This window comes from Pezoporus occidentalis, unplaced genomic scaffold (assembly GCF_034315485.1).
Source record: "Pezoporus occidentalis ecotype Australia unplaced genomic scaffold, CSIRO_AGI_Poc_V1 ctg49, whole genome shotgun sequence".
NCBI classification, from domain to species: domain Eukaryota; kingdom Metazoa; phylum Chordata; class Aves; order Psittaciformes; family Psittacidae; genus Pezoporus; species Pezoporus occidentalis.
The window spans coordinates 897,471-909,656 of NW_026915824.1; the positions used below are offsets into that span (position 1 = coordinate 897,471).

A 12,186-nucleotide genomic window follows, 5' to 3' on the forward strand; every position below is an offset into this window, starting at 1 on the left:
GACATATCTTAACTTCTTACCTGGAAAAAAGGCAGCTGACAGAGTACAGTGTCTTGATCTAAGAAGTGTAGAAATTCCCTCTATGCTTTTGCTTAGCTTCTGCTTGCATTTAAGAGAACAAAAGAGTCAGAACCATCCCCTCCAAAAAGAAAGCAAGCACGGAGAAGACGTTTTGGTTGTAACACCTAGGCTTGAGGCAGAAGACATGACAGTGGCCAGGGTCCCAATACAAAGGGGCTTCTGCATCTTTACGGGTGATTATTACAGCAGTTGCTTCAAAAATCAAGTTCCAAAGTCTTGAAGTAGCAGGATATTGAGTGCCCCTACAGCTGGTTAGAAAGGACTAAGGCTTTTCACTGGTCTGAATCTAGTCCACCTCAGTACTGCGGAGTGCCAGAAAGTTAATCCCATGATGAATGGTCTTCACAAAGTTGGCTGTTCCTGGTCCACATCAAAACTGGCATTAAACAGCAGTCTCAATAAAAGATCACAGGAACATGAGCCAACTTAGGCTATCACCCTTTCAGATTGTATTTGGGGTGCATTCCTGGGGCTCTGGGGGAGGCTTGTAGTGCCACTAACATCTTTCCTTTTCACATACACAGAGATAAAGACAGCAAGTTATCAGGGAGCAAGGCAATAACACCACATGTGTCCTGAGGACTAATGGAACAGCGTAGGCATCACCCTGAAGTAACATAAGATAAAATGACTCCAAGTAAGACAAAACCACAATATATGGTAAGAAGGAAGGGGCTTCCCTTAGCCCCATCTGGAAGAGTTTTCCTAGATTTTTCCTACATTAATTTTTTCTTAATATTTTCATCCAGAAAGAGATTACCAGGATGGATCTTTTTTTCTTTTTTTTTTTCCTGAACAGATAAACCTCTGCAAAGCTGCAAGTGACTGCAAAAGGAACTTAAAATGAGATGTCATGCATTTGTATGACTAGGAACCATTGCACTGCCTATGTCCATTATGAATGAGCATGAATCACTCCTCACTTCTTTATGATGAAATTATGGCTTTAGAGAATTGAAATGTCAATTTCAATAAAGTCAGGATTTACTAAACTAAAAAAATCTCATTTTCTCCCTTGCTTTTTAGAATTCCCCAATAGTTTTCTCACTTTAGGCTTGTCAAGCTTTTTCTCACTATGTCTCTAAATTCCTCTTTTACTACTTAATATAACGTATGTTAATTTTATTTTTAAAAGTAGGATTTGAGGTGAATAGTAAGCTAACTAGACCCAGAAGTTCTAATAATTTAAAAAGGGGTTTGAGAGGTTTTTTTTGCATACCTGAAAAAAGTTTAGCCAAAACACATGGAGGAACCTCCAGGGTTTGATCAGTTGTCTTCAACTGGTTTGCAATGGAAAGCCTAAGAATAACATCTTGTCGTGGTTTAAACACAGTCAGGTAACTCGTTCACTCACACACCCCCCCCTTCTTTCCCTCCCCCTACTCCCAGAGGGGCAGAGAGGAGAATCGAGAAGAATGCAACTCCCACAGGTTGAGACAAGAACAGTTTAGTAACTAAGGTATAACACAAATCACTGCTGCTACCACCAATAATAACAACGATAAAGGAAATAGCAAGGGAAGAGAATACAACACCTCACCACCAGCCGGCTGATAACTCACCCCCAAGCCCAACCAAGCTCTGACCCATACCTCCTCCAACCCCACAGTCCCCCAGCCCTTCCAGCTCACTCCCAGTTACATCCTGGGCATGACGTGCTGTGGTATGGAATACCTCTTCGGTCAGTTTGGGTCAGGTGTCCTGTCTCTGCTTCCTCCTGGCTTCCCCTCCTCCCTGGCAGAGCATGAGGCTCACAAAGTGCTTGGCCAAACCAAAACATCATTGTTATCAGCTCTGTTCCCGAGCTGAAAGTCAAAACACTGCACTGCACCAGCTACCAAGAAGGAGAAAAATGACTGCTACTGCTGAACCCATGACGCATCTTGAAGACAAGTTTGAAAACATTGTGAAGTCATGGATAGTGTTTCTGGACAAATAAGTAACATTTGTAAGAGACATTTAAATGTGCATAAAAAGGAGTATGTGAGGTCTACTGTTTATGGGAATGCTTAACTAAAATAACAAAAACTTACTGTATTCAAGCTGGGATCTACCTGTGAGCTGCAGAAGATAATCCTCATTAGTATAGATTCTCTGAGCAGTGAATGAAGAACCCATGATACCTTCATGTGCTGCACCAACACATTACACACTGTGGCATTATGAAACCAATGGAGCTATCAACAAACATGACATAGGTTAACTGAAACTAGAATTTTGCATTCTTTTCTTTTAAAACAAGAGGGACACCAGGGATATTTTTTTCTATTTTATTTTATAAATCAATACCTTTATAAACATACAAATAAACCAAATATATTATATTTGTGTTGAAATATCATTTCAAGGTTTTACACTACAGACTATTTTCAGTTTAGAGCTGAGTTTAGGAAATATTTAAAACTCAAAACACTGTAATTCCAAAAACATATCACCTTGATTTTTTCTATCTTATTCTGTAAAGAACACTATCAAAATTAAAATTAGACCCTTAGACAGAAAGAAAGAAAAGTAAACAAATCACCAGGTAGAATATGAAATTAATTTGTAGAGTCTGAAACACCTTTGTTTAAACCATATTTAAAGTTACAAATCGTTATTTCTTTTGATCAGGGAAACTTCCAATTAAATGTTTGACTGTTGTTCAACACAGTACTTTGATTTTAAGCAAAACATTATATTTCACCACAGGTAATCAAAGTGCAGGGATGAAAGCAATGTTACTAGCTCTCATGGGAATAAAATTCTTTACTGAATCAGGGTCTTTATAGCTGGACTCTCTTCCCATCAAAACACAGAAGACCAGCGATGAACTGTGAAAGACCAAGGAATCCACACTAGAAACTTTCAAAAATGTTAATGAAATTAATATTATTATACTGAACTTAAAATCAAATCTACCAAATACCAATGGTTCTGCCCTCTCCTGAACACACTTTAGTGTGCCAACTCTCCTCAACCACTTCTTTTTTCACGGAAATTCCCTTGTTGCCATTCACACAAAAGAATGCATCTTATGATAGAATCATAGAATAGTTTGGGTTGGAAGGGACCTTAAAAGGTCATCTAGTCCAACCCCTCTTTAATGAACAGGGAAATAAATCTTCATTGCTACTAGTTCCAATTAAGCTCTGGCAATGCCAAGTTTACAAGTTTATTCTGAATTCAGAACTCAGCTGATTAGAAATCAGACTCAACAATTCAGAACCGCCGGCAAAAATCACTTTAGAAGATAAATAAGTGACAACTTCATACAACATAGCATTATAGTTTTTGTAATTTGGACACCTTGGGCTCAATATTCTTGCTGTTTACACTAAAACAAATCAGTACTGACTCCACAAAGTTATTCAGGTGTGTAACTCTTTTGGACAAGAGGTAAGACCTTTCAGTACTCTTTCCCATCATGACCTACAGAGCTGGTAACCAAATGACAGCATCCCATACATCCCATAACTTCCTGGCAAGAGTATGAAAAAAAACAACAAAAAATTGTGTGTTAAACAAACAAATTAGTAACATTTGCCACTACTCTCCAGCTAACGACTTACAAGGAACAGTAGTAGTGAGCACTGTAGTGACATTTAAAGAAAGTGTCTAATAGTTACAGTAGTAGGCTTCAAAGGCAGAGGACTGAGAGACCCCCTACAATGAAAACATTGTTAGTAATCTAACTGATTTCCAGATATCTTCCAATATATTCTGAAAATAGTCTTAGAAAGTCATGACCGGTTGTAAAAATCACTTGATACAATAAACAGTTAAACTACAAACTGTATGTAACAGAGCTTTATAAGTTAGTTCTTACTAACTAACTGGAAGGGAACTGTAGCTGTTAGAAAGCCAGTTACAAGAAAAATTGGTGCTGTTTCACAATTATTCCCATAGATTTTATCCGGCAGCACAAAACAGCTAGATGGAAGTCAGTCCAAACTGAGGTGTTTTTCTGTTTGCCCCACTCTTCCTGTTCTGTCAGACCAGCAACTGGCTGGATGTCTTTCCCCACACTAAGTCCTATTATATAATGTACCAGGTTTGGCTGCCAGACAGACTTCTGTGAGGACAGTTCCAGCACATGCCTCCTTGCGGGGCTGAAAGCAGACTCAGACCCACAGCCTCAGTCCAGAAACAATCCTGAAATGCTCTGAAGAACCAGTGTAGGCTGGAAAACTGAATGGAAGAAACACCTTTCCCCTCAAATATTACCTCTCACTTCATAGACATGAGCATAGTTAACACCATATGCTCACAAACAATCCTCCAGCCCACCAAACCTGAGAAATGCAAGATTGCATTTGGTGCTCACTTAGAGAAGAAGATCCAAGAATATCTCTGGTGAAGTCCAAGAAGTTACTCTGGCCTGAAGGCAGAACTGGAAGAGGCTTATAGTGTCCATGAACAATACTGTAATAAAGATTCTTAACTCATTTTACTGCACAATCTTCCATTCCAGTTTCTCTGCAGTTGTCCTTGTGGACCATTATCTAGGCAATTTCTGGAGTCTGCATACCTGCAGAGACCACTGTTTGCAACCAACGCCACTAGAAAATACTTCGAAAAATTGCCCACTTGTCAGTTTTCCCCTCAGTGTCCTTGTAGCAGGCAGCTAATGAAGTTAGCAGCAGTGACCCTTAAAGTGATAGTTAATAGACTAACCATTGTTAATACATTGCTCACAGTAATTCTTCCAAGCAGAGATGACAGGGAAGGAGTGGTAAGGACTCCTCTGTTCTGTTTTGATTTGTGGGCTGTTGTTTGCTTTTTTCCTAAAGCAGTTTTGAACAAAAAAGGGGCTGCTTCAGTGTTGAATGAGTTTCCATTCTCTATTGGCTTCATCTTTCCTCCTTTTCCTGCTCAGACCCAGGCTGCTTCTAGTCTGGCTGCATCAGTAGGCTTGCTGCAGCAAGCTCACGGTGGTCCCTTTCCAGCAGCGGCTTCGGGTGGATGCTCCAGGGAGCCTGAGGAGGGTCCTTTTCTGCTCCCATGGGTTGATATGATTTCTCACCAACAGGAACCTCTTGGTGACAACCTTGTTCTTTCTCCTCTTCTGCCAAAGTCTCCGCTGCTTTGTTATATGTTATAGGCTGTTCTTCCACTGGAGAAAATGCATATGTATTACTGAAAGCCATTTGAGAAGCTCCACAACAACTAAGCTAAAAAAAAGCTAATAAAAGCTTTGAAAGAGGAAATCTATGAAAGGAAACACAGGATAGGATTCCGATAATTACAAAACCAATTCATGTCAAAAGAACAAAAAAACAGGCAAAGTCAAGATCTTGCACAAGATTTTCAGAAATGCCCTGCACAAATTTCATGTTTAAATGTTTTAATACCTAAGAACAGGAAAAAGCATGCCTGTCACAAGAGGACTTACCTGCCTGGCAAAATTAAAGCCACTGCTCCAAAGTCTGAAGATCTTAGAATTATTCACTGGTATGGTATAAGAACTTTCTTTAACATGTTAGAAAAGGCATCAGATTCTTTATTAGTCTTGAGTCTAACATGATTGAAACACTTTTCTAATTTTCAGTTAGGAAAAAATTGGACACCTCTCATGAGAAATTCCTGTTCCAATAGCTGCATCTGATAAAACTATAAATGAAAACAGAGCTTCCTAATGGGAAACATCAGGCTTCCTTCACTGGACAATACAGTTCTACACGTTCACAATATTAGTCCAACCAAGTAAATGTGAGGCATATTTTCTACTGATGAATAAAGTGACTTCTAAGGATGAGCAATTTTAAATATCTTGCAAGATGCCTGTCCATTTGAGTATCCTCGAACTTTTACCTTTGCATGTTTTTAAGTGACTGATACAAACCAGGTTCTCTAGTTCCTGACTTCTGTAGCTGGGAAGTATATGTGATAAATAAGACACATGTTTAAGGATATCAGTCTTCATTCGTTCTCATGATCTGAGCAATTACGAGATTCAGTTGCCATCTATAAGGCAGCATTTCCTAAAACGCAGGGTGGTCCAGCAGGTAACCTGTGGACCATGGAAGTCTGTTGTGTGCCTTTGCACCAGGGATGGGTGACACATCTCTGTTATTCATCTCACCCTTGTTTAAACACCAAACAATGCCTAAGCAGACAAACATCTCGTTTAACACAAAAAGCAAAAATGTAGTTGCTGCTGCAGGGCAAAAGGTTTCTGGGCAGACCTGTATTCTTCACACCATCTCAGTAATCCTGCCTGAATGACTAAGGACTATCAAAGTATGTCATTCCACAGATGTACGTCAGTATGATGAGCACAACTTGCTATGAAGCAAACCTGTGAAGTTCTGTATAAGTGCAAAAATATGATATTATTACTATCCCTAGAAGCATTTGGCATCTTATGAGTGTTGAAAGCACTGTTGTAATTTCTCATGAATAATCTGCAAAATGAAGGATTGAATGGCCTCTTCACAGCAATATAAACATGGTTTCTGCTGTGCACAGCAGCTTTAAACAGGCCAGAAATATAGTTTTGATTTTGCTGTCTCCTCTATCAGCCACTGCTCCTGCTGGTACAAAGTTGAAGAGAGATCTAATAAGGAAGGAAATCCTACTCACCATATTCTGAAGGACAGGCAGGATGAGGATCTGCTGTCTCACACTCAATTAGATCAACCGCTTTAGTCTCCAGAGAACTGTTACACTCCTTAACAACCGCAAACTGCAAATGCATACAATATGCACAAAATACAGAGCCTAAATAATATAAAATGAACTGGTTTTCTGAAACCCAAGAGGCAAACTAGAAGGTCCACACACTCTAACCACAGCAGGGGGAAAAAGGTCACCCTGGCTTCTGGAATGACCTTTCCCCTGCAGATAATTAAACATTTGAGTTGATGACAGACCCAGTCTTTCTTTGGGAAGTACACAGTCACAGTCTAGTGAAGAGAACAACCCACTTTCTTGCCTTGCAAATCAACCTTTCCAGAAGCAAGAGCAAAAGTTCATGAAAACCAGCCCTCTCCATAGTACTGAGGACTGCTTTTAATGTGTTAGAGACCTGCAATCAGACAGCAAGAAACCCTGTCAGGCACAGGGAAGAAAACGCTTTCTGGTGCTCGGCACCACCTAGGGGGTGCGATGCCATCACCCAATGGTGACAGTGGAAGCGATGTCTCAGAAGCAGAAGATGGGACCCTCTGGGGGATCAGGCTGAAGAGACCAGGAGGAAGACAGAAAAAACTCAGAGGCAGAGGAAAGAAATGTGAGGCACTGTGCTGAAATAGTATAGAGGGGAAAAGGCGATGTTGAAAGAGCAGAGACAGGGAAGAACAGAAAGCATCTGTAAATAAGATGTTCCAGCAGAAGGACTGACAGATTCAGAGGTCCAGGTGGGTAATTGGTGGATTTATGTGGATAGATCACAGAGGCAGCAGGTGTGACTACTTAGGCTTCAGTTCATTTACATAAAATCTGTAGTCTTACAGCTGCTAACCCACATGTGACAGACCCTGGGAGGAGATTCAGCTACACACAATTCTGCAAAATATCTTTGCCTGTGCAAATCAGAACACTTGCTGGGTGAAACGGCTCAGAACAGCAATAAAATTCAAACAAGTGCAGAAGTTTACCAAGAATTACATCTCTGTAAGACAAACCTAGCCTGGCTTATGGAACTCTAATATGAATGTGAAAAAATACCCAGGGATACCCTTAGCTAAACGTAGTCTCACCTGAAAGAAGTAAAGGAAAAAGTGAATGACACTTGGACAATTTATAGGTATAGTTTCAGTGTCGCAATACCTAGCATTTGATATGTGTAATAGCATAAAAGCTCGTTACCCACTACATGAGCCTAGATGGGCAAGAACAAGGAAGTCTTTGCACTCCCTCAGCCCAGCCTCACAAATGAGCAGTAGCACTGTGGGCTACAGAATGAGTGAGTTGCATGAGCTTTTTAAAGTCACACACCATCCAGTCCCCGTACAAAGTCCTTCATTAGCATTATTGATGCTGGGTAAATCAACAGCACCCAAAAACCTATTTCAGTGCCTTAAAAGTTGAGGAGCTATAGAGTTTTCTATCCCTGATGTAGTATAATCTCCTTTTTATACATAAAGCCCCCCAGTAATGCATTTGAAATGAACAGTAGAAATGGACAACTTCCTGCTGCTTTTTGGCAACTCAACAGTTTCTATCCTTAGCGCATGCATGTGTGAAGTCCCAGTGAACTTAACACTCAATGGCTACATCAGCACAAAGAAAATCACATTCATGAAACCCCAGGAATCCATTACTGTGTAAGCAGCAGTAATTAGCAAAGGGTTGGTGGTTTCTTCTGCCATCCTGCAACAAGCTATTTCCAATAAATTACATCATTAATGTATTTAATGTCTCCCAGTGCAAGAATTCATGGTGAAATTTAACACAAGTGTGTAAGAGATGAATAAGTTGGATTTTTGTTGATTCAGTCCATTGCTTAGCTGCTTAATTACTCCTATGTTCAGCAAAAATGTCATTGACCACTATTATTAACTGGGAGGACAACAGCAGGTGGGACAGAGCTGATGTTCTGCAGGCCTCCTAGAGCAGCGCTCCTAGGCAACAAGCTGTTCTCATTCCCAACAAATGTTTCTGATTTTCCTAGTCTCAGACATTTTGTAAACTGTGCTTTTTGTCTCTGCTGTGAAAAAATGATGGCATTGCCACAATTCAGCACATTTGCTGACTAATACTTGGAGGAGCTCTGTTGGTAGTAAAAGGTCCACAAGAGCATGCTGTTGACCAGCTAAGGAGCAATATATCCTAACCAGGGTCAAGTAAATTCAGCACTCTTAATATGTGTTTGATAGTTTGTTAACAAATCCTGCCAGGCAACCTAAACCATGGGCGTTGAAGAGTCCATGGTGCTTAGCTAATGTGATGCTACCTGAATAAGTATGGTGATACCTGCATTATAGCAGCTTATTCAGAGCTGAATGATATGTGTGTGCAGACAAGCTCTCAGGGTAAGTCATGCCTTTCTGAGAAAGGAGTCTCAGACATGGCACAGATGCCAGGTACATCACTTTTGCACATTTCAATTGCAGTCCACCCAGTAGTGTAATTTCATTTTAATACCAGTGAGAATCAGGTCCTTAGATCAGATCTGATGGGGCCAAATTCTCTGATGCAACTTCAAAAACGACGACAGAAACAAGCCAGTACAAACAGATCATGATGGCATTTCTATCTACACCAGTGCAAAATTAGTATTTTATATTCCCTTCCAAATTGCCCAATAACATTCTGGTTGTTTCTCTTTACAAGGTAGTAGCCTCTAATACAAAAACATCTAATTTCATCAGCCCCCAAAATAAAGTTCAACATCTCGTGGAGCACATACTTGACTTCCAAGAAGCCTTTTTTACAGAGGGCATGCTTTCCTGTGAAAATAACTCTGTGATATGCCATGTCATCACATTGCCATTCCCTTAATTTAGAACACAGTTCCCCAACTGTTGTTTTCAAAGCTAACAATAACACTGGATAATGGTTGCAATACATCCAGGCAGCTGTGAACTTTGAGGGATAACAATGAGGTAAGATGAACTAGGGTTCACAGCAAAGCACTTGATGACTCTAGCAGTTATTTAATATATTTAAGATGTGAATTATTTGATGGATAATCTCAAGTGGATCCCTAACACTCTTTGATCCTTCCTGCTTCCCTCACCACCCCACATTAATATAGTTACCCGAGACTTGTTGCTAGTAGGTGTCACGTTCTCATTGTCAGCACGGCTGCTGGCTTCTCTTATCGCTTCTGCATAGAGATTCTTCCTATACAAGTTTTGACTTCTGCAACAGAACAAAAGCTGAAACAAATTATTTTGCTTTGGGAGGAACAGATGCTGCTTCCTTTCACACATTATGCTATGGGTATTTACAGAAGGGGCATATAATTCGTTTTCTTTCATTGGTTTGGAAGGGTGTATTACTGTCAATTACTGCACAGTGTTTAAAACAAGCAGCTTGTCAGAAACAGAAATCAGTAAGAAGTGAACAAATGTTTGCTGTAATGTGCCATCTGTAAAGGGTCATTTATTAGAAAAAAAAATTAGGCCTCATAATTTTAACTATCCCCTTCTTTTTTCTTATATTATGCTATTTTTAATATATCCCTCTTATAAAGATTTAGGTTTCAGCCCACCCAACGAACATTGTGAGTGAAGCCCAGAAATAAAAATCTGACTTTATTTTTGTACACCATTGATAGCTACAATTATGAAAGTCATTTCTGCCATTCATCTGCAACAGTTATGAAAAAAAAATATCAGAAATTTCTATATAATAAACAAACTGAAAGCCACAAAAACTTGGAATTTAGACATTTCCAGGAAAAAGTATGACCAACAGAATTAACTCAAGGGGAAAAAAAGCCAAGAGGACAATGTGGAATTGGAAAAGGAAACAGATAATCAGCCCTAAGTAGCTAGTTCCATACATTTGAAAAATGGTGGTTTTGCAGTTAAACAGCAATTGCTTGTAAGGCACTATTAAAAGCCCATACAGCCCCTAAATTAGAAAACACGGTCCTAAGAAAAAGAACTCATTTACACTGGTTGAGCCTCAAGTAAGTGCATTTATATTGACTTTACATACATGTTTTTTTCTTCTCCTAGACATCAACTAATAAAATTAATGTTACACTCTTCAAATTCCAGAAATCTCAAGCTGTAAAATTCCTTCATTTGATCTATTTGAAATTAAATTTAATAGACATGTATCTAAGAAAATAGGAATTTTCTTTTTATTTTTGCATCACATTCACATACTGACTGGGAAAATACGTGTGTTGCAATTACTGTATGTTGTTCCCGCCATGACAATACAATGTAAAGAAAATTTGCTTTTTGCTATAAATGAGAAAGATCTATCCATCTCCATCATGGATTTTCTCACTAGATTCTCCACATCTTCCTATTGCCTCCAGTAAAGGATAAGACTGGGACTGCTCATATAAATACAAACAGGTGCCAGATCTGAGGATATACCCACAGAACAGACGGCTGGGAAATTAGTCCATTTTGAATTTTCCTGACACAATGGCAAGGCTGCTGTTCATGTTTTGTCACTCGGATGTGCCCATTCTGCATTGCAGCTCATAGTGTTAATGAAACTCAAGCCTGTTACTTAAGAGTCCTAAAATCCATTGCACAGATCTCACATACAGGCACAGTGTCCAGCTGGATGCCCTGCTCAAGAGGATCACTAATTCTACATCTTACTATATAGCATGCAGAGTAACAGATGCCAGATGGACTTGACGGGCATGGGAGTCTTCATGTGCAACTGAGCACAAGCAGACGACGCAGTGAAATTTAGTTGACCAAGCATGGAGAAGAGGCCAAGAATTTCTCATTCCCAATCCGACCCTTTTCTTCGTGGTTGAGGCCAATTGGGATGAAGAGATTGTTTAAATCTGTGATTCAGTGTTGTTGGGGTTTTTTTGCTGTTGTTGGAAAAGACCTGTTTTCTTGAATCCCAAAGACAGGAAATGACATACTACATACTTGTCAGACTACATTAACCTAACATTGAGATTAACACAATGATCTTCAGCAGGCTTCAGTCATTGAGAAACCAACCCAATACTTTTATTCTTGGCCTCCAGTTCACACATTTTTCTAACTGGCAGGTGTAGATCTCCAACTTCATTTCCTCCAATTAAAATGAGATAGATAGGCATCTATTTTACAGGGGGAGGAGCAGGACTATTACAGACTTAACAAGTACTTTTCAAAATACAGTAGATTACGTGAAAAAGCTGCATAGCAATTTCAAATCAAATGCTGGTTTTTAGACCCCAGTTAAATAGGGATTTTTGGTCAGTGTTTTCATTTTAATCTAGTTATGCTAGTAACAGCTGCAGTACAAACTCAGTCAAGCATGTAATTGAAAACTTGTTGTTGAGATAAATAGTTATATTGATCAAAAGCATTTGGCAAGAAAGAAAGGTAAATCAGAGAGAAATGACAAAAGAGAGAGCAACAGAAGAGAAAGAATATCTTCACACCATAAATCCAGCCACATTCTGACTATTTTTCATGACATATGTTTATATGATATATACGGGAAATAAAATAATCTCATGATTTTTCTATTCTATATGTA

General features: G+C 39.3%; 1 protein-coding gene across 7 annotated transcripts in view; it reads right to left on the reverse strand.

Annotated features, from left to right (window-relative positions):
* Positions 1-2,337: 2,337 nt before the first annotated feature.
* The window catches only part of EGF (epidermal growth factor), a 63,499-nt gene continuing 53,650 nt past the window's right edge, over positions 2,338-12,186 (reverse strand). For 3 of the 7 annotated variants that reach the window (XM_062636632.1, XM_062636631.1, XM_062636635.1), the window contains 3 exons: positions 9,768-9,870; positions 6,646-6,748; positions 2,338-5,176 (listed from right to left, as the gene is read on the reverse strand). In XM_062636632.1, coding sequence (XP_062492616.1) covers positions 4,953-5,176; positions 6,646-6,748; positions 9,768-9,870 — 430 coding nt within the window. In that variant the 3' untranslated portion in view covers positions 2,338-4,952. Of the gene's footprint in view, positions 5,177-6,645; positions 6,749-9,680; positions 9,888-12,186 lie in introns of those variants that run through there. The other 4 variants (XM_062636633.1, XR_009968093.1, XR_009968091.1 and 1 more) reach the window with 4 other exon arrangements.